Raw genomic sequence first — 25,055 nt, forward strand, 5'->3', positions numbered from 1 at the left:
CACTATTATAGAAAATAAACATACCATTATGGCAACAATCAGATAACACATAAAGATTCCTAGGAGAAATCTCTCTCCAGCACTGTCCTGTTTGGCTCTTGACTGCAGCTAAGGACAGGGAGAAGTCTGCCCATGAAAAGATGCCCCCAAAAGGTGATGGGGTGACACATGACGTCACCCAAACCATTCTCAATTGCCCCAGGAGAAAGAGTAATGGCGGTTACAATGACTGCACCCTCCAAAGCGGATTCATTCTGGCGTCTTCTTGTGTCCTTCCTCAAAAGGGGAGGATCCCACATGTGACTGGCCTTTTGAAAGCCTAACTCCTTCACAAGAGAGGTCTGAGAGAAGCCTAGCAGTATTTGAATCTTGTTTAATGTTTTTTGATTGTAACTAAAGGGCAAAAAGAAGTACCCTTTGCTGATCTAGAGGTGTCTTCCTTATCTGGAAGTTCTCTGTGTGGCATAATTCACAGGAAATCTGAAAATATTTCCTCTAAGATCAGGAAAAAGACAAGGATGCCACTCTCACAACTTTTATCCACATAGTACTACAAGTCCTAGCCAGAGGAATTAGGCAAGCAAAAGAGATCAGAGGCATCCAAATAGGAAACAAAGAAGTGAAACTGTTACTATTCTCAGATACAGGATATTATATGTAGAAAACCCTCAAGACGCCATCAAAAACTCTTAGAATAAATGAATTCAATCAAGCTACAGGATACAAAATCAGTATGAAAAAGCCTATTGTATTTCTTTATGTTAATAATAAACCAGCAGAAAGATAAATTAAGGAAATAATGTCATTCACAATTGCATCAGAAAGAATAAAATTTCTAGGAATAGATTTAACCAAGGAGGTGAAAGATATGTATATTGAAAATGAGACACTGAGGAAGACACATCTGTGACAACATGCATGGGCCTTGAGGGCATTATGCTAAGTGAAATAAACAGGACAGAAAAAGTGAATACAATATAATCTCTATTATATGTGAAATCTTAAAAAAAAAAAAAATCAAGCTCAGAGATAGAGGGAACAAATTGATAGCTGCCAGAAGTCGGAGGCAGCGGGGTGGGGTGGGAGAAATGGGTGAAGAGGATCAAAAGGCAAAAAGAAAGGAAAGAAGGACTGGATGTAAATTGAGCGTTAACAGACTCAAGAGCGTGCATGACTGCAGGCTTTAGCACAGGGACTGGGGAGGGTTTTGGGGAGCTGGCTAAAATGTCTCTTGCTTTCTCTTGGTTCTCAGTGATGGTGATGAGGCTGGGGGTACACAGGACCTCCACCAGCCTGAGTCATCAGTTCCATCCAATCTATCTTGGGTTCTCTCTGGCAGCTTCCCTCCCCAGGACCAGCTTAGACTTCCCCCTCACCTAGTTGGATGTTACCAAAAGACCTGCCTCAGGCCTCAGGGGCCAAGAGACAAAGCATGCATTTTTCTTTTAAATTTTTAAATTCAAAACAAAACAAAACACGGGGATTCCCCGGTGGTCCAGTGGTTAGGACTCTGTGCTTCCACTGCAGGGACACAAATTTGCTTCCTGGTCAGGGAACTAAGTTCCCAGATGCCATAAGGCAGCCAAAAAATAAAATGAAACAAACAAAAAACTTTCTCAGACTTCCCTGGTGGTCCAGGGGTTAAGAATCGGCTTGGCAAAGCAGGGGCAGGGATTCGATCCCTGCTCCGAGAAGATTCCATATGCTTCGGGGCAACTAAGCTCCTGCACCACAACCTCTGAAGCCTGTACTCCACAACCAGAGAAGCCACAGCAACGAGAAGCCCGCCCACCGGGACCAGAGAGTAGCCCCTGCTCTCCGCACCTGGAGAAAAGCCAGTGTGCAGCAGTGAAGACCCAGCACAGCCAGAAATTAATTAATTAATTAAAATTTTTTTCCTAACAAAACACCAGACTTTCCTCAAGTCACATAGGGATTTATTGACTCTGGATGATCAGAACCCAGAGCTCTCAGTGGACATGTGGGTATTCTGGTCCACAATTTAAAAAAAGAAAAAAAAAATCCAACACAGGGTCTGGCTGGGGGGCACTGCTGTGACAGACAACACATACGAAAGCTCTTCCCCACCCTGGGCCCCCACCAGGCTGCTGAGGGGGGCAACTTCCAGAACACCTCTGCTGGGCAGCCCCGGACAGAAACCCTTGTTTCCAGTCTGCAACATTCTGACAGGAAGCAGGCCTGTGGAGCAAAGTGATGAGGGATAGAAAGCAAAGGCAGAGAGGGATTTAACTCCTTTTTGAACCAGACTCACCTGTGAGTAGATTATTCCTTTCAGTGGAAGAGGTTTTCATAATAAGGGTTCCTTTCTCTTTTATGTTGCATGAGTAAATCTGAAAGGTGCTGTTACAGACTTTGATGGAAACTTTTTTTTATATTAAAAAAAAAAACCCTATTTGTACTTGCCTTGCTGTCCGAAGTACTCACACCCTCGTAGGATAGAGAGCCCAGCACCAGTGAAGTATGGGGGACAGACTCGGGCTCGGGAAAGCAATATGGAGTCCGTGGGAAGAGCCCACACATATCAGAGGCCCTTCGGGAGGTGAGAGGAAGAGTAGAAGATACTGAGAACCCTGAGGAGTGAATGCTACCTTTCTAAAAATAGATTTTATTTAAATGCCAGTATTTGTTTATTTGTCTGCCTTGGGTCTTTGTTCCGGCAGGGGGAATCTTCCTTCCATCCTGTGGGTTTCTTTCCTTATAGTGTATGCACTCTCTAGTTGTGGAGGGCGGGACTCAGTAGTTGGGGTGTGCCAGCTCAGTAGCTTGAGGCATGTGGGATCTTAGTTCCCCCTGTCAGGGATCAAACCTGAGAACCCTGCATTGGAAGGCAGATTATTAACCACTGAAGCACCAGGGAAATCCTGATTTGGTAACTTGTTGGTCCTGGCAAACTAGGGAGATGGGGCAGTCCAGGGTGACTTGGACCCTTCTCTGAGCCTGATGATAGGAAGTACTGCATTGCCTCAATGTGAATGGTGACCCCAGTTTGTGAAATCAGTGACATTCAGAATTGTGAACATAAAATAGGACTTGGTGGATGTATTCATCTGCAAATCAAGTGTTTTAACTACATAGTCACAGCAAGGCCACCTTCTTTCTCTTGGATGCCACTTATATTGTGGAGTTATTCACCAGGCTCCAAAATGTTCTGTTGGGTAGAACTTCAGGTTTATAAAATAAAAGTGACAAAAGTAAACTTATAAACTGTGCTAATGATACTTAAGATCTTTGAAAAGTAGAGTTCACAACAGGAAAATATGGTGTGTATCCTTTGCCTTTGGGGGCTTCCCTGGTGACTCAGTGGTAAAGAATCCACCTGCCAATGCAGGAGACTTGAGTTCCATCCTTGGGTCGGGAATCCCCTGGAGAAGGGAATGGCAACCCACTCCAGTATTCTTGGATGGGAAATCCCATGGACAGAGGAGCCTGGCGGGCCACAGTCTATGGGCTTGCAAAAGAGTTGGCCATGACTTAGCGAATAAACAACAATTCTTTGCCTTTAAATAAACACTTCTTTGTAATTCCATAATAAAGTGATTATTAACACTATTTATATGATATAGGCCCAGGGCAAAAAGGTTCACTAGGTCTGTCTCATTTAAGTACTTAAATCTCAGAAAGTGCAGGTGAGTCTGGCAACCTACTGATTTTTCTAACAGTTGAAGATTTCTTAGTTGACCCATCACTCCCCTAGAGTACAGCTCAGGGCACCTCTTGGATCTCCTTCTTGGCTGTCTATGTTCTCTGGCCTCCTTGGGGCCCTGGTCAATAAAGGGTGGGTGGGAGGGAGCAGAAGCTAGGAGTGGGCAGAAGGCGGTAGTTAGAAGACAGGTGGTTCATTCATTTTTTCAACCCGTGGGGCATTTGACCTGCAAAGGGCAGAGTTAGGACCTGCCTGGAACGCAGATTCTGAGTCTCACCGGCCAGATGACAACAGAGCACATGGGAGGTGCCCTGTCCCCGCCTCTCAAAGGCACAGACCTGGCTGGCGCTGAATGAAAAATGGTAGGGTAATCGCTGGCGGAAATTCCCCTTCCGTAGAGTCCTGGCTGCGCCCCTGAGCCACGCGTGATTGGCTGGAAGTGGTAATAATTACATCAGCAAGCAGTGGCCCATTCGCTACTGCGGGTGGCGCAATCCCAGGGCGGGGTGGTGTAAAAGTAGAGGCAGGCAGATTGAACAGCAGAGCTCCGCTCTGCGTACCTTGCAGGGGTGATCTCGCGCCCCACGAAACACTTTCATTTCTGATGGCTCTGGAGGCTGTCACCCCGCGGCAGTCTGAACAGCGACGCTCCCTGACCGCACCGGGCAAGCGGGGACAGAGGACAGCGGCCGCCTCAAGCTCCCGGGCAGGTTACACCCAGGGCCCCAGGCCTCGACTTCGGGGCCCCTGGGCTCTCATCTTCGCCGCCCTGGGTGTCTTGCTGTTGGTGAGTTCCCGCCGCGAGTACTGGCTCCAAAAGGCGCTGTTGGTGGCCCGGAAAAGGCCCGGGGGCACCTGGCTGGGCAAATGCCGGCAGGACCCGCCCGGGCAAGTCCAATACGCAGCGTTGGTGGGGGGCGCTAGAGGAGTGCGGATCCCTGGCATCTACTCGCTGCCCAGAAGAGCTGGCTCCTTGGAGCGCCTGACCTCTGGATTGGCCCCAGGCCCAGCGCATCAGATCATTTCTGTCCTTTCCCTTCCCTTTTCCCTCTGCTGACCCTCCTCACTCTTCTCTCCCTCTCTCTTTCTATTTTGCACTGCGTTTATCTTCTAACCCGTGTCCTTTGTGAATCATTCAGTGCAGGCCCCATCCCCCCCCGCCCCCCCCCTCCCCCCCCCCCCCCCCGCCACCACTGCCTTAAGCACCCTTACATTTCCTTTTCTCTGAAAGAACAACAACTTCAAAATTGCTTCCAGCTCCTTGCACTTTATGAATAGAAACCATCAATCAACTCAGCTTGGGTCAGATTCTCACCACTTTCTTTCAGAGGGGAGTTGGGGGCTCTGGGCGTGGTTCACCACTGCTGCTGCTGCTGCTAAGTCGCTTCACTGGTGTCCAACTCTGTGGGACTCCATAGCCGGCAGCCCACCAGGCTTCCCCGTCCCTGAGTGTGCGTTTTTAAGAAACAATGGGGAAAAATGTGCACACTTGGCACTGCTTTCTTGCATTGTTTGAGGCTCTTTTCAAAGTTGCTTATAGGTTCAAAGAAAAAAAAGTTAAAGGTCTAACAAAGTTACAGGAATCGTGAAAATATGCATCTTTCATTGAACAAATTAGTACCAAAAATCTGGAAAGAAACAGCATTTTGTATTCACAAGAAGTATAGAATTAGTTTTTAAACTATCGGTTTGTAATAGGTAGGACTCATAATGAACACTACCTGATGAATGGGTCTGGGTGCCTGTCAAGTATCCAGTGTAGCCATGTGCATTGTCTGTTGGGTAACTCCTTAGAAGTGGAATTGCTGGGTCAGTGGGTTAGATGATTTTACACTTTTGTCTAGATAATGACAAACTGTTCTCCCAAAGAAGACTGGACCATTTTAACTCACACCAGGAGTCCACAAGGGTGCCCTATTTCCTTGCACCCTTGCACACTGAACTTTAACACTTTGCCAGTCTAAGAAGTAAAAATGGGGCACCATAGTGCCATGGTTTTGATTCTTCCATTCCAGTAGATTGTTTCAAGGATCCGTGAGATTGCTGAGACTGGGAGTGGATAACCAGGAGACCCCAGGTTAGGTCACAGGGGAGGCCACAAAAATACAGACAATAAAAGGACTAACAAAAACCTTTACACAAATTCTTTCAGACAACAGGAGTTCTTCACTAGTTCTTCTAAGGCCAACATAACCCTAATACCTAAACCTAACGGAAACATTTGAAAAGAAGAAAAAATACGTTTAAATACCCTTCCTAAAAACAGAGGCAAAATTCCTTTACAAAGCAAATAGTAAACTAAATTCAGGAAGATTTAAAGAAGAAAACATACCATGACCAAATGGGATTAATCTCAGGAATAAGTGTTGGATTAACATCTGAAAATCAGTGTTTTTCACTGTATTAACAGTGTGGAGGCTTCCCTGGTGGTCCAGTGGTTAAGAAGCTTTTGCACTGTGAGAGATACCCATTCATTCCCTGGTCTGGGAGGATCCCACAGGCCTGGGAGCAACTGAGCCCATGTGCTACAACTACTGAGCCCCCAGGCTGCCACTCCTGAGGCCTGTGCACCTGGAGTCTATGCTCCACAACAAGAGAAACAACTGCAACGAGAAGCCTACCCATGAAAATCAAGAGTATCCTCCACTTGCCACAACTAGAGAAAGCCTGCATGCAGCAACAAAGACCTAGCACAGCCAAAACAAATAAATAGATCTTTAAAATCTATGGCAGAAAACATCACAATAAAGTAACTATCCTCTAATTAAAAAGTTAAAACAGACACACAAACCAGTGTAATGGAGAAAAACTATATAGAAAAACTAAACAGCTTAACAGATGCAGAAAAATAATTTGAACTGACACTTTACACTCTGTAATGAGAAGGAGAAAGTTGCTCAATCGTGTACCAACAGTTTGCGACCCGATGAACTGTAGCCTGCCAGGCTCCTCTGTCCATGGAATTCTCTAGGCAAGAATACTGGAGTGGATTGCCATTTCCTTCTCCAGGGGATCTTCCTGACACAGGGATTGAACCTGGGTTTCCTCTGTTGCAGGCAGATTCTTTATTGTCTGAAAAAAGCCTCATTTTATCAGGGTAGAAGGGCCCTTCCTCCATATGATGAAGGCTACTCCCTCTTGGAGTCACATCAGAGATTAGGATAACTGAGGAAGGGGCATGAGGGAATGTTTTGGAGCAAGCTAATTTCCATGATCTAGATAGAGGGTTTGGATTTCCCAACTGTATGCATTAAAAAGAAAAACAAAACAACAAAAAGCTCTTTGAATGGTCCCCTTAAGATTGTGCACTTCCTTCTTTGGAAATCTTAACATTGAAATAAACTGTAAAGAAATATTGAGCTCGAGTTACTGACATAATGCCAATGTATTAAGAGTTGCAGATACGAATTTCATCATAAAAATAAGACACTTAGGAGAATGGACAGAGAGGGGTGGATAGAGAAAGAAGTATGTGATATACCTAAGTTACAGAACTTAGGTGATGAGCATATAAGAGTTTAGTGAATGAATCTTAGAACTTCGTTGGATGTTTGAAACTGTTCATAATAAAACATTGAGGGAGAGAATCTGTGAGAGGAGAACAAGGGAAGAAAGGAAGGCATAGGGTTGTGAGGGCAGGGAAAGGAGAGTCCACCAATTTGGGGTAACTCGGAGGAGGCCCAGACTGCGGAAGGGATGATTAGGGGACACATGTGAGCTTAGCTGTCCCCAAATATTTAACAGGTTGCATTTAGATCCAGGCAGTTGGACTGGGCTCAACATAAGCTGTTTCCATTTTACCTTTGTTTTTCTTTATTTTTTTTTCCTCTTAATGTCACTTTCTACTTTAAATCACTCCCAGATTAAAGTTACAAAACTGTACAGAACCCTTTGTTTCCTGTATCATCTGAAACATAGCTGCTGACATGGCAGATCCCATGACTGGACACTTGAATGTATATTTCCCACAAATGAGGACAGTCTCCCCCCAAATGACGATACAGTCCTGAACATCAGAACACTATCATCATAATCCTGGTCGAATCCTCAGATTCCAGTGATTTCTGACTGGCCCCATTGTGTCATTCTTAGCACAGAGACTTGGCTGAAACCCTGCATTGCTGTTTCTTCTTTCTCCATGTGATTCTGGTATTCTGGGGAACACTGACAGCTTCCTTTTGGGGACAGCTTGTTGGATTAAAGCCACAAGTTCATTACTCAATATGTGATTCTATATCCTGATTATGAAAAATTGTATGCATGGCAGAACCCTCATTTGTGAAAATGTGTGTGTGTGTGTGTGTGCATGCACATGTGAGAGAGAGAGCCTGAGAGTATTCACGCATGTGGTCAAATAGAAGCAGTCAAGACACAAAATACTGGATGTCTTCTCTAATCAAGGGGATCGCTGTGGTTTCTGTATTCTTATAAAAAAAATTTCCCTTGCATATGCTTTCTGGGCTTCCCAGGTGGTGCTAGTGGTAAAGAACCAGCCTGCCAACATAGGAGATGCAAGAGACTGAAGTTTAATCCCTGGTCAGGAAGATCCCCTGGAGGAGGAAATGGCAACTCACTCCAAATTTCTTCCTGGGAGAATTGCATGGACAGAGGAGCCTGAGGGGCTACAATCCATGGGGTCGCAAAGAGTTGGATGCATCGGAGCACATACTTTCTGGAATAAACATATTTTAAGAGGAAAGAATACAGGGGCAAAAACTGAAGTGAAAGTTACTTGCTAGCACAAAAGGCCAAAGGACAAACATGAAAAGAATGAGAGTTTAGAGCTGGGAAGAAAGATCCCAGTCCTGTTTCATTTTGCAGGTAGTGGTCAAGGAAATGGGTGGATCCTAGAAGGGGTGAGAGTGTGGAAGCCACTCATGCCTGTCCCTGCTTTGTCCCCATAGGTCAAACCTGCTTCAGCCATGTCTGTAAGGAAGGATGAAATTCACCAGCAGTCGTCAGCCCCACTGGAAGGGAGCCTCCAACAGAAGTTATGTCTACCAGGTAGATTCTAAGACTGGTCTCCAACCCTTGTCTTCCTGTCTATGTGTTTATTTTTGGCTGTGCTGGGGCTTTGTTGCTGCATGGGCTCTCTCTAGTTGTGGAGAGTGGGGCCTCCTCTCCAGTTGCGGTAGGTGAGCGTCTCACTGGGGTGGCTTCTCTTGTTGCAGAACAGAGGCTCTCGGGTGCATGGGCTTCAGGAGTCGCAGCAGGTGTGCTCAGTAGCTGTGGCTCCCGAGCTGCAGAGCACAGGCTCAGGAGTTGTGACACCTGGGCTCAGCTGCTCCGCAGCATGTGGGATCTTCCGAGACAGGGATTGAACCCACGTATTCTGCATGGCAGGCAGATTCTTCCCCTCTGAGCCACCAGGGAAGCCCCTGACCTTTCTTTTTACTGTTTCCTGTGCCAGCTATGAATGTGACTTGGATGTGTGGCTTGTAATATATTTCTGTTGGCAGGGTCTGTCTAGGGTATGTGGTAGATGAAGAATCAAGAGATGAAAGCCCGGTTGAGGAGAGTTCCCCTTGTGGATTCCACAGATGGCCAAAAGAGGCCTCCCCAGCCACACTGCCAGCCTCAGGGAATCCTGTGGGGTTTACTCACCAGCTTTTCCCTTCCTTCCCAGGATTCTATATGGAAGAAGCCAGTGGAGGTTGTGCCCCGTGTACCGATGGAACAGACTACACCAGTCATTCAAACACCCTCTCTTCTTGCTTACCTTGCATGACTTGCAAATCAGGTACAGAACCTGTGGTCCCCTGTGCCTGCAGTTAGGGTGCTGGGTGATGAGATGGGATTTAAATGGGACGAGGGGTCAGAAAGCTGATTTCCAGCCCAGCTAGGTCTTCAACTTGTCTTAGGTCAGTAAAATAAATGCAAACAGACGTTATTTGCATAACACATGCCAACTGGTAGGGGAGTCTTTCAGAATATCAGCTGGAAAGAGGGGAATAACCTGTCCCTTGATGGAGGGGGCTGGATGGTAAGAGTGCAGAAGGCCTGGGGGAGTGGGGCAGGGCTGGGTTTGAGCTGTGTGATGTGTCTGATCCTGGGCCAGGCTCCTGTGGGCGCCATGCCCTCTGCTCTGGGGTCTCAGCCTCTCTCAGCCTTCATGACCTGAGGTCCCTCTGCCACTCCAGCAGGGCATCACCCACTGGGACATCACCCAAGGGTTCCTCTCCATCCACAGCACCTCAGCTTACACCTCACCCCACCCCACTTCTTGCTCCTCCTTTGTGATCTAAAACGTTTTTCTTCCCAACCCTGGTGCAATCCGTAATGATGCACAGTCCCTTTTGTATGCCTCTGTTGCTGACACGTGAACAGTGGCTGTTCCATGGATGGTCTATATGTGTTGCCACAGAAAATGACCCCAAAATTACTTTAAAAAAGATTAATTCATTTATTTTTGGCTGTTCTGGGTCTTTGTTGCGGAACAAGGGCTTTCTCTCATTGTGGTGAGGGGGGCTACTCTTGCTGCTTCTCATTGTGGTGCACAGGCCCTAGCGCACAGGATCAGTAGCTGTGGCCACAGGCTTAGCTGCCCCGCAACATGTGGGACCTTCCCAGACCAGGGATGCACCCTGTATCCCCTGCTTTGTCAGGCGGATTCTTAACCACTGGAGCAGCCAGGAAGCCATCCGAATCACTTCTTGAACTGAGTGGATGGAGATCTGGGTGGTGAAGAAGGGGTGAGAGACATATGAGGGAAACACACCCTCAAAACCTTATTTGGTCTCTAGGAGAAGAAGAAAAAAATCGCTGCACACCCACCAAGGACACTGAGTGTCAGTGCAAACCTGGCACTTTCCGTGGAGAAGATGCACCTGAATTCTGTCAAAAATGCACCACCGGGTGAGACACAGGAGCCTGGGGGGCTTCCAAACCACAGGAGACCCCAGTTTCCTTGTACCCATTTCTCTCTCCTGCTTCCGTGAAGCCCCTCCCACCTCTCAGAGCTCCCTTGTGCCTGTGGGGTCTCCTGAGCCTGCAGCAGCGCTCCCTACCACCACCGTTTGTCCTGCATGGCTTACCCAGTGGCCCCTTCCCATGTCTCCTCGGGAGGGGCCTAGAAAGACCAAAGTGCTCACAGCAGACAGAAGTCATGATGAGGCCACGTGTGCTCCTCAAGCTTCCCATAAAACCGGAGCCAACTCGACAGGCCTCACACCCAGCCCCTTGTTCCCCAGTAGCACCTGAATGTTTCCTATCTGGGGACTCAGGGGCCAATAGTAATTCACTATCCTCTGATGCTCCAGTGTTGGCTGAGATTGGTAGTAAGAGTCAACAGGTGGATGAGAGGGCCTCGTGTTCAAGTTTGACTGGAGGATGAGTCAGACTTGTGCCCACACCCTTCTGACCCTTGACCTGGATGAGGCCCCCACCTCACAGCTTCCCGTGCAGCCCAGGGAGGCCAGGCGGGCCTGGCAGAGGAAGCCCAGCTCCCGAAGGACAGCTCTGCACACTCAGTAGGAGCCTGGGGGCTGCAGTATACAATCCTGGATCCTTCTCCCGCCCAGTGAGGGGGAGTGAGGGGACCCTCCCCTGCAGATAGCAAGAGCCTGGCCCCCCTCCACTGTCTTGTCAGGGGACCCAGGATGGGAGGCTGCCCCCTCTTTCACCTCATCCAGGCAGCTGGCCCTGATGGGTTCCCTACATCACCCCTGTGTCTGTACCCAGGTGCCCTGATGGGAAGGTCATGGTCAAGGACTGTACCCCCTGGAGCGACATCAAGTGTGTGGACCAAGAATCAGGTGCCCTGACCCATGGAGAGGCCCCAGTTCCTGGAGAGCCAGCAACCGTGAGCCAGAGACTACGGATTGGAATTATAACTGGAGTTGTAATCATCATTGTCCTAATCGCATGGGTTGTGTGGTGCTTCTTGAAAGGTGAGGTTCTAGAAGGGAAGGAGGAGGTGCTGGCTCCCTCCTCCATCTCCCCAATCCTCCTGTTCCTCCTGGCTTGTCTCTGATCTTGTTCCCAAGGAAACCCCTCCCACCTCACCTGGTCCTACAAAACCGTGATCATATCGGGCCCCCAGCTCAGCTGATGGTCCCCTCTTCCCCCTGGCCGAGTCTGGTGGGAGGAGGCAGGAGAAGAGGGTGGTTCAGTAGCGCTGCACAGAGATTTTACATGGGTTTCATTTTACTTCATATTCTCCCTTCTCTGCTCCTCCCTGTGGGTTCTCCAGATTCAGAATGTCCCGCTTGCAGTCACAGGCCTGGGGCTCTTTGTTCTGTGTCCCCCCACCCTGCACCCTGTCCCTAGGATGGGAGGTGCGGCAAGAGGGCCCTCCCCACCACTCAGTGGCTGTCTCTTCTCTTCTAGGTCTCTTTGATGAGTGCTGGCGCAAGGTGATTGGTTTCTCTAGCATCTGGCAGCATCAGACCCTCAGTAACTGCTTCTGCCCCACAACAAAGCCCAGCGTGGACGTGGTCCCCGGTTTGTCGTATGCTGTTATCTCTGACTCTCTCAACTGGCCTGGGGGCTCTAGGTTGGATGTAGGAGGGAGGCTGGCCTGCTGAGAGCAGGCGTAAGGCTGGTTGGCAGCGCTGGCCCTGTTTGAGACACCCTCACTCAAAGTGAGTGTTTTTTGCCTGGGCAGTGGATCAGGAGTGGAGGGAGGAGGGACAGTGTCCTAATTTCTGTCTCCATAGCTGTTAGGGCAACTCAGAGAGGGCATGGCTTGTCCCTGAACCATCAGGACTCTAATTCCCTCCCTGCCCCCTCCTCTTTTTCCCACCCTGCACCCCTCTGTCCTCTAACAGTGGCCCCCAACACCTCCCTGTCCTTGCCTCCTCCACCATCCTCTCTCCTCCCTGGTGCTCAGGGCCAGGTTGACCCGCTCTGAGACGTCTGAGAGGTTGTGCTGTCCAGCAGGGCACCCACTGGCCCAGGGAGGCTGTGGAGCCCCTGTCCATGCATTCTAAGTCTCTTGAATCATGTCCGACTCTTTGCAACCCCATGGACTGTAGCCTGCTAGGCTCCTTAGTCCATGGGATCCTCCAGGGAAGAATACTGGAGTGGGTTACCATGCCCTCCTCCAGGGATCGTTCCAACCCAGGGATCAAACCCACATCTTACGTCTCCTGCATTAGCAACCAGATTCTTTACCACGGGCACCACCTGGGAAGCCCCGTGGAGCACCTGAACTGTGGCCAAAGCAGATGAGCGGTAGTATATAACTCGATACTGTTGTTCAAGGAGTCGGTAGAAAAAAGGACTATAATTTGTCTCTATAACAGTTTTTTTTTTTTCTGTATATTGATTACATGTTGAGGGGCTTCCCTGGTGGCTCAGATGATAAAGAATTTGCCTGTAATGCAAGAGAACAGGGTTCAGTCCCTGGGTCAGGAAGATCCCCTGGAGAAGGGAAGGGCAACCCACTCCAGTATTCTTGCCTGGAGAATCTCATGGACAGAGGAGCCTGACAGGCTTCAGTCCATGAAGTCACAGTCAGACACACAACTGAGCAACTAACACTACATATTGCAGTGAAAAAACGTTTTATTTTTAATTGGAGGACAATTGCTTCACAATGCTGTGCTTGTTTCTGCTGTACAGCAACATGAACCAGCCATGCTGCTGCTGCTAAGTTGCTTCAGTCATGTCCGACTTTGTGTGACCCCATAGGCAGCAGCCCACCAGGCTCCGCCATCCCTGGGATTCTCCAGGCAGGAACACTGGAGTGGGTTGCCATTTTCCTCTCCAATGCACGAAAGTGAAAAGTGAAAGTGAAGTCGCTCAGTCATGTCCGACTCTTCACGACTCCATGGACTGCAGCCTACCAGGCTCCTCAGTCCATGGGAGTTTCCAGGTAAGAGAACTGGAGTGGGGTCCCATTGCCTTAGGTACACATATATCCCCTCCCTCTTGAGCCTCCTTCCAACGCCCCCATCCCACCTCCCTTAGGTTATCACAGAGCACGGGATTGAGCTCTCTGTATTATAAAGCAACTTCCCATTAGCTATCTATGTTACATATTAAAATGAAAATTTTTAGAATACTTTGAGTTAGTACCATATTTTATGAAAACTAGTATTGTTACTTTTCATGTTTTCAGTGTAACTGTTAGAGAATATAAACTTGTATTGGGTGCCCTCCTTGTGTACTGTGGATGGTGGTGTGCACAGCATTTCACACACACAGCATTGAATCCACAGCACAGTCCATGAGGCGGGTGGTGTTTGCTCCATTTTATGATGAAATTCTTGCTCAGAGTCTGTCCCCATCCAGCTCTACCACAGTGTCAGGCCGTGAGGCCGAGCGGGGTGTGAGGCCGGAGACCTTCCTCCCTCCAGGCCTTTGCTTTGTCCCCAGTGCAGAGGGGGCAGCCAGGGGGCCTCACCCTCCTGAGAAAGGCAGGTGCCCTCCTCTGAGGTCTGTTGCCCCTCGCTGTCCCACCCTCTGTCTCATATCACAGATGGCTTCTCCCTCTGTGACAGCAGTCTCCTCTTCCAGATGGGCCCTCACCCCCTGCTTAGGGCAGGACTCTGCTGACCTGGACTGCCCCCAGCTGCTCTGGGTGCTGGCGAAGTCCAATGCCCAGTGCCTGTGGGGCTTGTTTCTCTGCTGCTGGGAAGCAGGTCAGGGGCGCAGAGCAGCAGGCTTACCAGCAGGGGGAGCTCCTCGGGTTCCCATCCCGAAGTGAAGGCCTCCATTGAGGGTCCTCTGCCTTTGTGAAAGCCTGTTCCAACTCTGTCTCTGTGACTTTCCCTCAGCTTAGGCCTGAAGCTATTCTTCAGTGACTTGGCAGCTATCTTTTCCTTGTGACTTCTGTGATTCGCTCCTGAGGCAGTTGGGCCTCACATGAAATGAGATCCTTGTGGGCAGAGAATAGGCCTGGGTCTCTCCGGATGCCTTGTGTGAAATACTGCCAGTCACCAAGAAGGGACAGAGGACCTCAGTCAACACCCTGATGGATGCCTTGGAAATGCTGGGACAAAAATTGACAAAACAGACAATTCAAGAGCGCCTGCTGAAAACAGGAAAGTATTAACATGTTTATGAAGAAAGTGAGACAGGCTCTGCTGTGCCCTGACTGTTTGAGGACCTCAGTCTTTCAGTTCAGGACACAGTCCTAATAGACTTCTAGTTTTTATTTGTATTTGTTTGAAATTTGTCATTCATGTTAATATGTATGTATTTAATGACGTAACTTATAATGAAAGTGTTAGTCACTGAGTCATGTCTAACTCTTTGCGACGCTATGGACTGTAGCCCACCAGGCTCTTCTGTCCATGGGGTTTCTCCAGGCAAGAATACTGGAGTGGGTTGCCGTTTCCTTCTCCAGGGGATCTTCCCTACCCAGGGATGGAGCCTGGGTCTCCTGCTCTGCAGGCAGACTCTTTACTGACTGAGCCACCAGGGAGGGCCTGTGACTTGTAATATACATCATTAACGTGCAGACATCTTGTATGTCTTTGTACTTTTATGTTTGTGTATGTATTTATATGTGTAGAAAAACATTTTGCAAATATAATTTCTAGGCTTATGTGGGCTACCTGGTTGAGCACTGGCAAACCAAAGCAATTAGAAATACAAAAGGAGGACATTCCCTGGCTGTTCAGTGGTTAGGACTCTGCGCTGACAGCCCTAAATTCAATCCCTGATCAGAAGTAAGATCCCACAAGCCATGAGGCAAAAAGAAACAAACTAAAGCCTATAAAACAACAACAGTGAAGGAGAGCAAGCCCACTGCTGGGGGAGTTTGATCACTTTGGGATTGCCTGGCGACTTCTTTAGGGTCCAGGCTTTAAACATGTCAACTTTTAGCTGGGTGAATATTTGTATTTTTAGTAGGGAGGTGTTAACAAGTGAGCAGAGAGGGAGGGGAAGTGGCACCCCCGTGCTGTGTCTCGTGACCGTGCACTGGGCTGTGGTTCCCCGGGCTTCCTCCTGCTCCTCTGGGAGGTTAGGGTGGGACGTGGCTTAGATATGAGTGTGAGATAGATTCTGTTATCAGTGACCTTCATTCCATCTGGGCTCAAGGAATAGAGGACAGGAATCTGCCATGGTTTCTGGGAGGAAGAAAGGACGGGCTCCTGGGTTATGTTCAGTGTTGGCTTGTTCTGCACTAGATGGGCCCCCCTTGATACTGGTGCTCTGAGCCCAGAATTGCCTTTTTTGTGTTTAAATTGGCTAACTAAGGATCTCAGCCCCTCTGTAAGCTTTGACCTTCTGCAGAAAAGACACAGAAATGCTGATTCTTAAATACTGTGAGAACTGACTTCAAATGCCTACTATATTAGGGTTTTGTATTTTTTTAATTAAAATTTTTTTTTAATTTTTTACTTCTGCTAAACCCTTCTCCATAGTATTCTGATCACTGTAGGATAATTTAATGGCAGAAGCAATTCTCAGGGAGGTTTTTGGTCTAGTCCATCTCAAGGCTTGTATGCTATCTTCCCTAAGGTTGATGTGACTGGTGTGGTCAAAATTGGAATTGCCTAAAATGTAGGTACAAATGGACACAGTGTGTGGAGGTCACGTGTGTCTGTAGAAGGGCCGACCCCCGAGGTCTTGGTGCTACATCCCTCTGGCCCTGATGGCCCTCCCTTTCCTGGAGTCGGGTGCTTCCTGTCTTTGCTGTTCCTTCTGTGCAGGACACTCTGCCTTCATCCCCAGGAGAAAGAAATGAATTCTTGGGACTGCCCTGGTGGGTCAGTGGTTAAGACTCTGCACTCCCAATGCAAGGAGCCTGGGTTCAATCTCTGGTTGGGGAACTGAGATCCCACATACCACAACTAAGCACGTGCTCCACAACTACTGAGCCCATGTGCTGTGGAGCCTGCGCATCACAGCCAGAGGAGCCTGTGTGCCGCAGTGAGGAGTCTGCACAGCTGAGATAAACAAACAAGGTACAATAGCATTTGAAACTGTCCCCTTTATATTACAGAAACATGTGCATTTGTAAAACAGTTTAAAAAATAAATAGTCGAGTGTCAGGTCACTTGTCCCTTTCTCAGAAGGCTTCCTTGAGTGCCCATCTAAAGTATCAGCCTTGTCAGTATTTGTCATGTATATTCATTTGTACACATTTATTGTGTGCTTTACTAATGAGAATCTTCAAGAAACGTGAAACTTGACTCCTTCGTTGCTTTCCGGTGGGTGCTTAGTCGCTCAGTCTTATCTGACTCGTTGCGACCCTGTGAACTAAGCCTACCAGACTCCTCTGTCCATGGGATTCTCCAGGCAAGAATACTGGAGTGAGTTGCCATTTCCTACTCCAGGGGATCTTCCCGATCCAGGGATCGAACCCGTGTGTCCTGTGTCTCCTGCATTGCAGGCGAGTTCTTTGCCTGCTGAGCCATCCGGGAAGCATTACTGCTTTATGCCAATGCAAATGTGACAGTTTAAAGTTTTACTTGAAGACTGGATGCCTGTTCAAGTTTCTCCTCAGTAATGAATCTGTGACCAAATTAAATATGCAATGTCATATACAAATTTTATAATTTTATGTAAACATGCAATTTTATGATTTTGAACCAAGTTGAATATTCAGTGTTATATACAAATTTTGCAATTTTCTATAAACATGCAGTTTAAAGAATTTGTGGCCAAATTAAATATGCAATGTTATACAAAAATTTTATAATTTTATATAAATAAGCAATTGGATGAATTTGTGACCAAATTACATGGCAGTTACATAAACATTTTGCAATTTTATGTAAACATGCAATTTTATGACTTTGTGACCAAATTAAATATGTGATGTTATATACAAATATTATAATTTGATATATACTTTGGTACATTTTGACAAATATGGAATATTATAAAAAGTATACAAACTACAAAATGTTATGAAATTATATACTTTTCTATAAAGTACAATTTTGTGAATTTGTGACCAAATTAAATATGTAATTTTGTATAAAAAGAGGCATGTGTGTGTGTTTTTTCCCCATCCTCTGGTTCTCTGGAGCAGTTCTGAGTGAAGGGTACAGGGGTCTGTTCTTGCTGTGTGACCCACTCCTTCCTTCTCCCCTTTATGCCTCAGGCTCATCCTGCATGGGTGTGTCTCCTGCTCTCACTCAAGATTTTCAGATGCCAGATTCCTAGGGGACTGGAATTCAGCCCCTTGTCCATCCACCTCCTCCCCGCTGTTCCCCTGGGAGAGGGGCCCCAGCCTGGCCGGGCTCCTGCACAGCCTCCCTGCTGTGGTGTCTCTGAGTCCTATCTGGGCCTTCTGGGCTCCCTGGATGTACAGACTGGCTCTGACAGAGCTGTTGGGAAGGGCTGGTGGGGCCCTGCTTGCTGGGGTTCTTCTGCGGCCCCTCACTTGTGAGCCTCCTGCCCCTCTGGGGTCACCTTCCCCTTCTGTCCCTGCTGTCCTTTCTGTATCCTCATCATAGTGGGTCTGGTGGCTCAGCCCTGCAACCTCATGGGAGACCCATCTGCCTTCTCTGGACCTTAGGGCCTTAGGGTAGGATCCCCCACCCGCCTAGATTTCCTGGGGGAGCCCTGTGGTCCCAGCCCGTCCCCTTCCCCAGAGCAAAGGTGCTAGTGCAGAGCTGCACACCCCCTTTACTGCCCCCAGTCCTGCCTGTGAACAATTACATATTACATCAGGAGTGGGAAGAAAAATATTTTAGATCACAAATCAGGAGGAAGAGGTGAATTTATAATTAAAATAAATTCTTGAAAAGCAGTGTTGCCTGTGTGAGACCCCTATATCAAATCATCTAACTTGTCCTTGAATGGAGAAGACTGACGGCCTCCATTTGTTTTTGTGTCTGTTAACACTTTATGAGTAGCTGAGGGGTGAGGGGGTGGTGAGGGTGTTATGGGCAATATTATATAATCAATAGGCTTGAGCTTCCCTGGTGGTTTACATGATAAAGAGTCTGCCTGCAATGGAGGAGCCACAGGTCCAATCCCGTGGTCTGGAAGATCTCCTGGAGAAGGAAATGGCAACCCACTCCAGTATTCTTGCCTGGAGAATCCCGTGGACAGAAGAGCCTGGCAAGTCCCAGTCCATGGGGTCACAAGGAGTCGGACAGGACTGAGCGACTAACATTTCACATATGGGATGCATCTGAGCAGTTTTGCAGGATAGGTAAGAGCACGTATTAGTGGAAATTACCCTAAAACTTAGTGTTTTAAAACTACAGCCTTATTCTTGTTGTTCAGTCACTCAGTCATGTCTGGCTCTGTGACCCCATGGACGGCAGCATGCCAGACTTCCCTGTCCTTCACCATCTCTCAGACGTTGCTCTAACTCATGTCCACTGAGTCGGTGATGCCATCCAACCTTCTCATCCCGTCGACCACTTCTTTTCATGCCTTCAATCTTTCCCAGCATCAGAATCTTTTCAAATGAGTGAGCTCTTCCCATCAGGTGGCTGAAGTATTGGAGCTTCAGCTTCAGTATCAGTCCTTCCAATGAATATTCAGGGTTCATTTCCTTCAAGATTGACTGGTTTGATCTCCTTGCTATCCAAGGGACTCTCATGTCTTCTCCAGCACCACGGTTAAACAAAGCATCAGTTCCTCGGTGCTCAGCCTTCTTAATGGTCCTACTTTCACATCCGTACATGACTGCTGGAAATACTATAGTGTTGACCAGACGGATCTTTGTCAGCAAAGTGATGTCTCTGTTTCTAATACGGCATCTAGGTTTGTCACAGCCTTTATTACATCGCCATTTCTAATGGTTCAGTGTAGTTTGGTTCTCTGATACTGAGTCTCACCAGATTGGGGCTGTGGTCCCTTCAAGGCCTGAATGGAAAAGGACGTGCTTCCAAGCAAACACATGAGGTGGGGGCTGGATTCAGTTCTTGGGGGCAGTTGGCAGGAGGCTGTCCTTTGTCCTTGTGATGTGGGCCTCTCCATTTATTGTTTATTAGTCACTCAGTCATGTCAGACTCTTTGTAACCCCATGGACTGTAGCCTACCAGGCCCCTATGTCCGTGGAGTTCTCCAGGCAAGAATACTGGAGTGGGTTGCTATTTCCTTCTCCAGGAGATCTTCCCAACCCAGGGATCAAACCCAAGTCTCCTGCATTAGCAGGTGGATTCTTCACGGCTGAGCCACCAGGGAAGCCCAGTCTTCTCCGTATGTGTGTATGTACATGCTAAGTCGCCTCAGCTGTGTCCGACCCTTGGCGACCCTGTACGAGGCTCCCTCTGTCTATGGGATTCTCCAGGCAAGAATACTGGAGTGGATTGCCATGCCTTCCTCCAGGGGATCTTTCCAATTCAGGGATTGAACTGGCATCTCTTAGGTCTCTAGCAATGGCAAGCAGGTTCTTTACCCCCAGTGCAACCAGGGAAGCTCAGGCCTCTCCATAGGGCTGCACAAAACATGGCAGCTTGTTTCATCAGAGCACGTGAGTGACTGGAGGTGGGGGAAGTCACCATCCTTTTACCCTGATCTTGAGACATCCCACTGCTTCTCTTGATCCATTTCTCGGTATTTTGTCTGAAATTCTGACAGGTCTGAGATCCTACTTCTGAGTTAACGAGTTACCTTACCACGGTTATTTATATGAGTCTTTATGAGTGTGCACGTATACCTGGGTAGCATGTATTTATAACAGTATACAAGTGTATATGTATGCATACAAACATACATGCTAGCCAACTGTATACACACCAGCCCGTCATGAGATCTCTGGATCAAGGATCAGACTGTTTTGTTGCCGAGTAAACTTAGCCCTGGTTCCCCATAGGGGGAGAGGGTAGAGGCATGTGTACCTGTGTGTGCAGTGGGTTTTACGCATAAATTCCAGGTTATGAAACTCAGAGCTTAAATAAATGGCTGACACAACTGCTCCTGCTCTCCTCTTCAATAAGAAAGATCCTGTATTTTCTTCTGGAATAGAAACAAAGTCTCTTTTGGAGGAAAGAGGCCTAGAATGTGAGTACATGGCCCTGATCAGCAGGGGACAACCTCGAGTCCCTACAGGGCAGTAGCCAACCTCTCCCTTCTAAGGCATGTCAACCATTCGTGCTTGTTGCGTGCTAAGTTGCTTCAGTCATGTCTAACTCTTTGCAGCCTTATGGACCTTAGCCCACCAGGCTTCTTTGTTCATGGGATTCGCCAGGCAAGAATACTGGAGTGGGTTGCCATGCGCTCTTACAGAGGCTCTTCTTGGCCCAGAGATGGAACCAGCATCTCTTAGGTCTCCTGCATTGACAGGGAGGGTTCTTTACCACTAGCACCACCTGAAAAGTCCTGTTAACCCTTCAAACAGCCTTTAAACAAAGTTGCCCACAATCTTTGCTCAAAAAACTTAAACTTTAAGCAAATCTGAAAAATATCATGTCCATTTTATAAATTGAAAATAATAGGATTAAAGGCCAGAAATTTGTCCCCAGTAGTAAAGATAAGCATGGTGCACACAGTCTCTCTGCCTGGATGTTAAACATTCACTCCATAGAATTTCATTAAATACATATAAACTTTTAAAGATTTTTTTGACATCCCCCAATAGTTTGAGTTGGACAAATAGAAAATACAAAACTCAGTTTTTGGAATAGATTTCCACAAAAAGTGAAGTGACTTTTCACCCATCCCTTTCCTGGGTCCTGAGTCATCTTGGCCTGTTTTTTCTCGACTCCCCAGACGCGGGTTTTACTATGTCTCGGCACTTGACTGTATTCCCCTGATTTCTTTTGTATTTCTGTCCCCTTGGGCACACCTCATGCTCTCCCTGCTGAATCACAGCAAAGGGTCTCTGGCTTTGACAGCTGTCTCTGTCCTCCATTATGCTACGATCCCACAGGAGTCTGGAATCTTCCTGATGCAAACCACTTCCTAGGATTTCCACCCCACCCTCCCTGGAGAGTGTCCAGACAATATCTTATTAAGCACGTGGCTTTTGCTCCATTCCCTGAGTTGCTGAAACCATTTCCACATGAATGACCATTATAGTCTACCTATTAGCCTTGTTAAATGCTCATGGATTTTAGAGACAAGTGGGCTTCCCCGGTGGCTCAGATGGTGAGGAATCTGCCTGCAATGCAGGAGACCTGGGTTGGGAAGATCCCCTAGAGAAGGGAATGGCAACCCATTCCAATGTTCTTGACTAGAGAATCCCCTGGACAGAGGAGCCTGGCAAGCTACAGTTCGTGGGTTGCAAAGAGTTGGACACAACCGAGTGACTAACACACACATAGACATTTATGTGACAAAATGTTTTTGTAGTATTATTCAAACGTCAAAAACTTCAACATAATTAAAATGTTCCCAATGGGATTCTGGTTAACTTACTGGTGTTAGACCCATACAGTATGTTAGGGAGTTATCAAAAGTAACATTGTAGCAAAATAATTAGTGAAATGAAAAAATGTATTAAAAAAAAGGTGTTTAAAAATGTTAAGAGGAATAAACAAGATTATGAATAGTATTTACCTGTGGTGGTTTTAAGGCAGATGCACAAATTCTTTGATCTTTTTCTTTCAAGATATGTAGCTGAACATGGGGTGCAATTAGTGACTCATCTGTAATCATTAGGACATAGCAGAGATGGCTATACATGACCAGCTGCTAAAACTGGGATCTCTCTTCCAGATCAAAGGGCCTGCAACAAGCCGTCACAGCAAAGTTCCTCAGGACAGTGCGGTAACCATCTTTTATGGCACGCAGCCATGTCAAAGGGGTCCATGTCCACGTAGGGCCTCTGGCCCAGAGTCAAAAGCTAGCTCCCACAGCCTCCCTCTGAAGGCCCACCGCTCACTGGCACTGGAGAACTCATCATTAACCAGACTTTCAAGGGCCGTCCACCAAACCCGCCTGCTTTCATTGTCCCCCAGGCAATGACATAGTCCATGGGGAACAAGTCTCTGCAAATAGCATTGTCTGCGATCTTAACTTGAAGTGTGTTCTCAGCGATACGGTTCCTAACAGCTACATCTTGGCGGATGACTTCCCTGCTGGACAGATAGCTCATTCCTCAGGCAACGTGAACAGTCATGTGAACTAAGTCTTGTTGAGAAACCGCCTGTGGATTATGGGCCTCTACTAATTGGCACTGCTGTAAAAACAATCTAAGATTCCACCAGTTCATGTAAGCCAATATCCCCAAGGGCTTTTCTCCTTCTACACACATCCTGGTGATAGGAGGAAGATTTCTGTGATGAAGACCTCATAGCTTACAACTCTCGGTGAGCATCATTGTCACCTGAATTTCAAAAGCTTGATCTTTATCCGTTTTTACAAATACATGCTTTTCTTTATTTGGATCTTCTTCTTTTTTTCCTTTAGCCACAGACTTTATTGTTTGAATATTTGCAACTATTATTCTACACACTTTCAATTTCTTCCAAAACTCTGTACTCCATATTTGCTAGGTCACTTCACTCTCCATTTTATTCTACATTTCCATCAAGCAGTGTTTCCCCAAATCAAATCTGCCTGATTGTCTATTGTCATTGTTCAGTTGCTAAGTTGTGTCTGTCTCTTTGTGATGCCATGGACTGTAGGCCACCAGGCTCCTCTGTCCATGAGATTTCCCAGGCAAGAATACTGGAGTGGGTTGTCATTCCTTCTCCATATTTGGATCTTTTTCATCTACTAAAATCCCATGGAAAATATGCTCAAAAGTACCTTATTGAAGTTCATCTTTTGGAATTATCCTCTGCCTGGATATTGCAATATCCTTCACCTTAGTGCTGGCCTCCAAAAGAGTGACACTTCTCAGGTTGTTCTTCAATGCTGCTTGAGTGAAAATAAAAACAAAATGCCAAACTTTGTCAATATGTCAGATACGACATCATCAACATAGCTCAGAAGTGACAATGCAAAATAATTTTTTAAACAAAAGCATGTTTATTATGCAGTCTGAGACAAAGTGCAATCAGGAGGGAGCCTGATTATACTTTTAAAGAAAAGGCACTCAGGAGTGAGTCTGGAATCAGAAGCAGCTTTGGTATTTGTTGGACTGTGATCCTCAGCCACTTTTGCCTAAACACACAGAATGGATGGGTCTGGTGCCCTGTGTGCTGGGCTGCAGGCCCAATTTCTTAACAAGGGGCAGATTAACTGGGCCCACCACTCCTGTGCCCAGTGGGCAAAGCTGAGTCGCTCTCCTGTCCTCATGGGGCTAGCGGGAGGGACTGCCTGAAGACAAAGTGCCATGGGTTACACTGCAGAGGGGTGTGATGCAGGAGCAGGGTGCCGATTTTATTGACTGCAGCCCCATCCGCTTCTTCTTCCATCTTCCTGGCTTCCTCCAGTTCTCCTGGATTTAGCACCAGTTAACCTCAACTTCGGCCCCTTACCTAGATTTCTCAAGAATTTCATCTGGCTATAAATAGGAGGAGAAAAAAAACAACAACACCTTTTTGCTGTGCTCAAAGACTCTGCATAACCACCCTGCTTTTAAAAAACAGAGTATAGCACCAGAACACTACATCTTATTCCCTTTCATTTCCTTTTGTAATAGTTGAAAATAACATGAGGTGCTTTGGCCGAAAGTCAAGCTTATTCTAGACCCGTGACTACCCTATAAAGACACAATTACACAAAGGCTCTGCAGAGCTCCACCTTCTCACCCCATGGCACAAACCCCAGTTCCTAGCTAGAGACCAAGGCCAGGATGCATTTCTTGGTCAGCCTGCTCAAGGTGGATGCTTATGTAACTCTTACCTTCTTCTAAGCAAAAGCAGGAAATCTGGAAATGAGTTTTCTAAAATAAAGAAAGGCACGTTCAGGAGATGGTTAAAATGGCAATCATTTCATACTAATTATTTTTCTAGATCATTTGAGGTGCTGGAGAAGAGTCATGAGAGTCCTTTGGAGAACAAGGATTTTGGCCAACTGATGGGAAGAACTGACTCATTGGAAAAGCCCCTGTTGCTGGGAAAGATTGATGGCAGGAGGAGAGGGGAGTGACAGAGGATGAGATGCTTGGATGGCATCACCGACTCAGTGGACATGAGTTTGAGCAGACTCTGGGAGATAGTGAAGGACAGGGAAGCCTGGCATGCTGCAGTCCATGGGGTAACAGAGTTGGACACAACTGAGTGATGGAACAACAGCAACAAATGAGGATTAAAGTCATGTACATTGGATACTCAGTGTGTGGGACCATTGAATAAATTCACTCTGTTACTGTTGAATCACTGTGATTACTGTAAATGGAGAAACTGGCTGGAATTCCCCTTTCAAAAAAAAAATTTTTTTTAGGACTTCGATGTTGAGCCTGTGGTTAAGCATCCACCTGCCAATGCACAAGAGACAGGTTCCATCCTTCATCCAGGGATATCCCACAGGCCCTGGGGCAACTAAGCTGGTGTGCCATACCTACTGAAGCACACACACTCTGCAGCCCATGCTCCAAAACAAGAGAATCCACATCAATGAGAAGCCTGTGCATTATATCTAGAGAAAGCCTGAGCATAGCAATAAGATCCAGTGCAGCCAAAAATGAATAAATAAG

At 47.1% G+C, this 25,055-nt stretch overlaps 1 protein-coding gene and 1 long non-coding RNA gene across 10 annotated transcripts in view; both read left to right on the forward strand.

The window, feature by feature from the left end:
- Positions 1-23,365, forward strand: part of LOC138432598 (tumor necrosis factor receptor superfamily member 10C-like) — a 40,281-nt gene extending 16,916 nt beyond the window's left edge. The window contains exons 1-8 of one of the 9 annotated variants that reach the window (XR_011253913.1): positions 4,182-4,451; positions 8,569-8,668; positions 9,291-9,404; positions 10,408-10,519; positions 11,345-11,553; positions 11,993-12,106; positions 13,298-13,481; positions 14,386-17,549. Coding sequence is in view for 4 of the 9 variants with exons in the window: in XM_069574007.1 (XP_069430108.1) it covers positions 4,269-4,451; positions 8,569-8,668; positions 9,291-9,404; positions 10,408-10,519; positions 11,345-11,553; positions 11,993-12,113; positions 13,298-13,481; positions 14,386-14,412 (1,050 nt within the window). In the remaining 5 variants the exon portion in view is untranslated. Of the gene's footprint in view, positions 1-4,181; positions 4,452-8,568; positions 8,669-9,290; positions 9,405-10,407; positions 10,520-11,344; positions 11,554-11,992; positions 12,282-13,228; positions 13,482-14,385; positions 17,550-22,186 lie in introns of those variants that run through there. The other 8 variants (XR_011253916.1, XM_069574007.1, XR_011253915.1 and 5 more) reach the window with 8 other exon arrangements.
- Positions 22,698-24,732, forward strand: LOC138432601 (uncharacterized). Its single transcript, XR_011253918.1, has 2 exons — positions 22,698-22,779; positions 24,373-24,732. It is a non-coding gene; the product is annotated as an uncharacterized lncRNA (long non-coding RNA).
- The last annotated feature ends 323 nt before the right edge of the window (positions 24,733-25,055 follow it).

The sequence above is a fragment of the Ovis canadensis genome, chromosome 2, assembly GCF_042477335.2.
Source record: "Ovis canadensis isolate MfBH-ARS-UI-01 breed Bighorn chromosome 2, ARS-UI_OviCan_v2, whole genome shotgun sequence".
In the NCBI taxonomy this organism is placed as follows: Eukaryota; Metazoa; Chordata; class Mammalia; order Artiodactyla; family Bovidae; genus Ovis; species Ovis canadensis.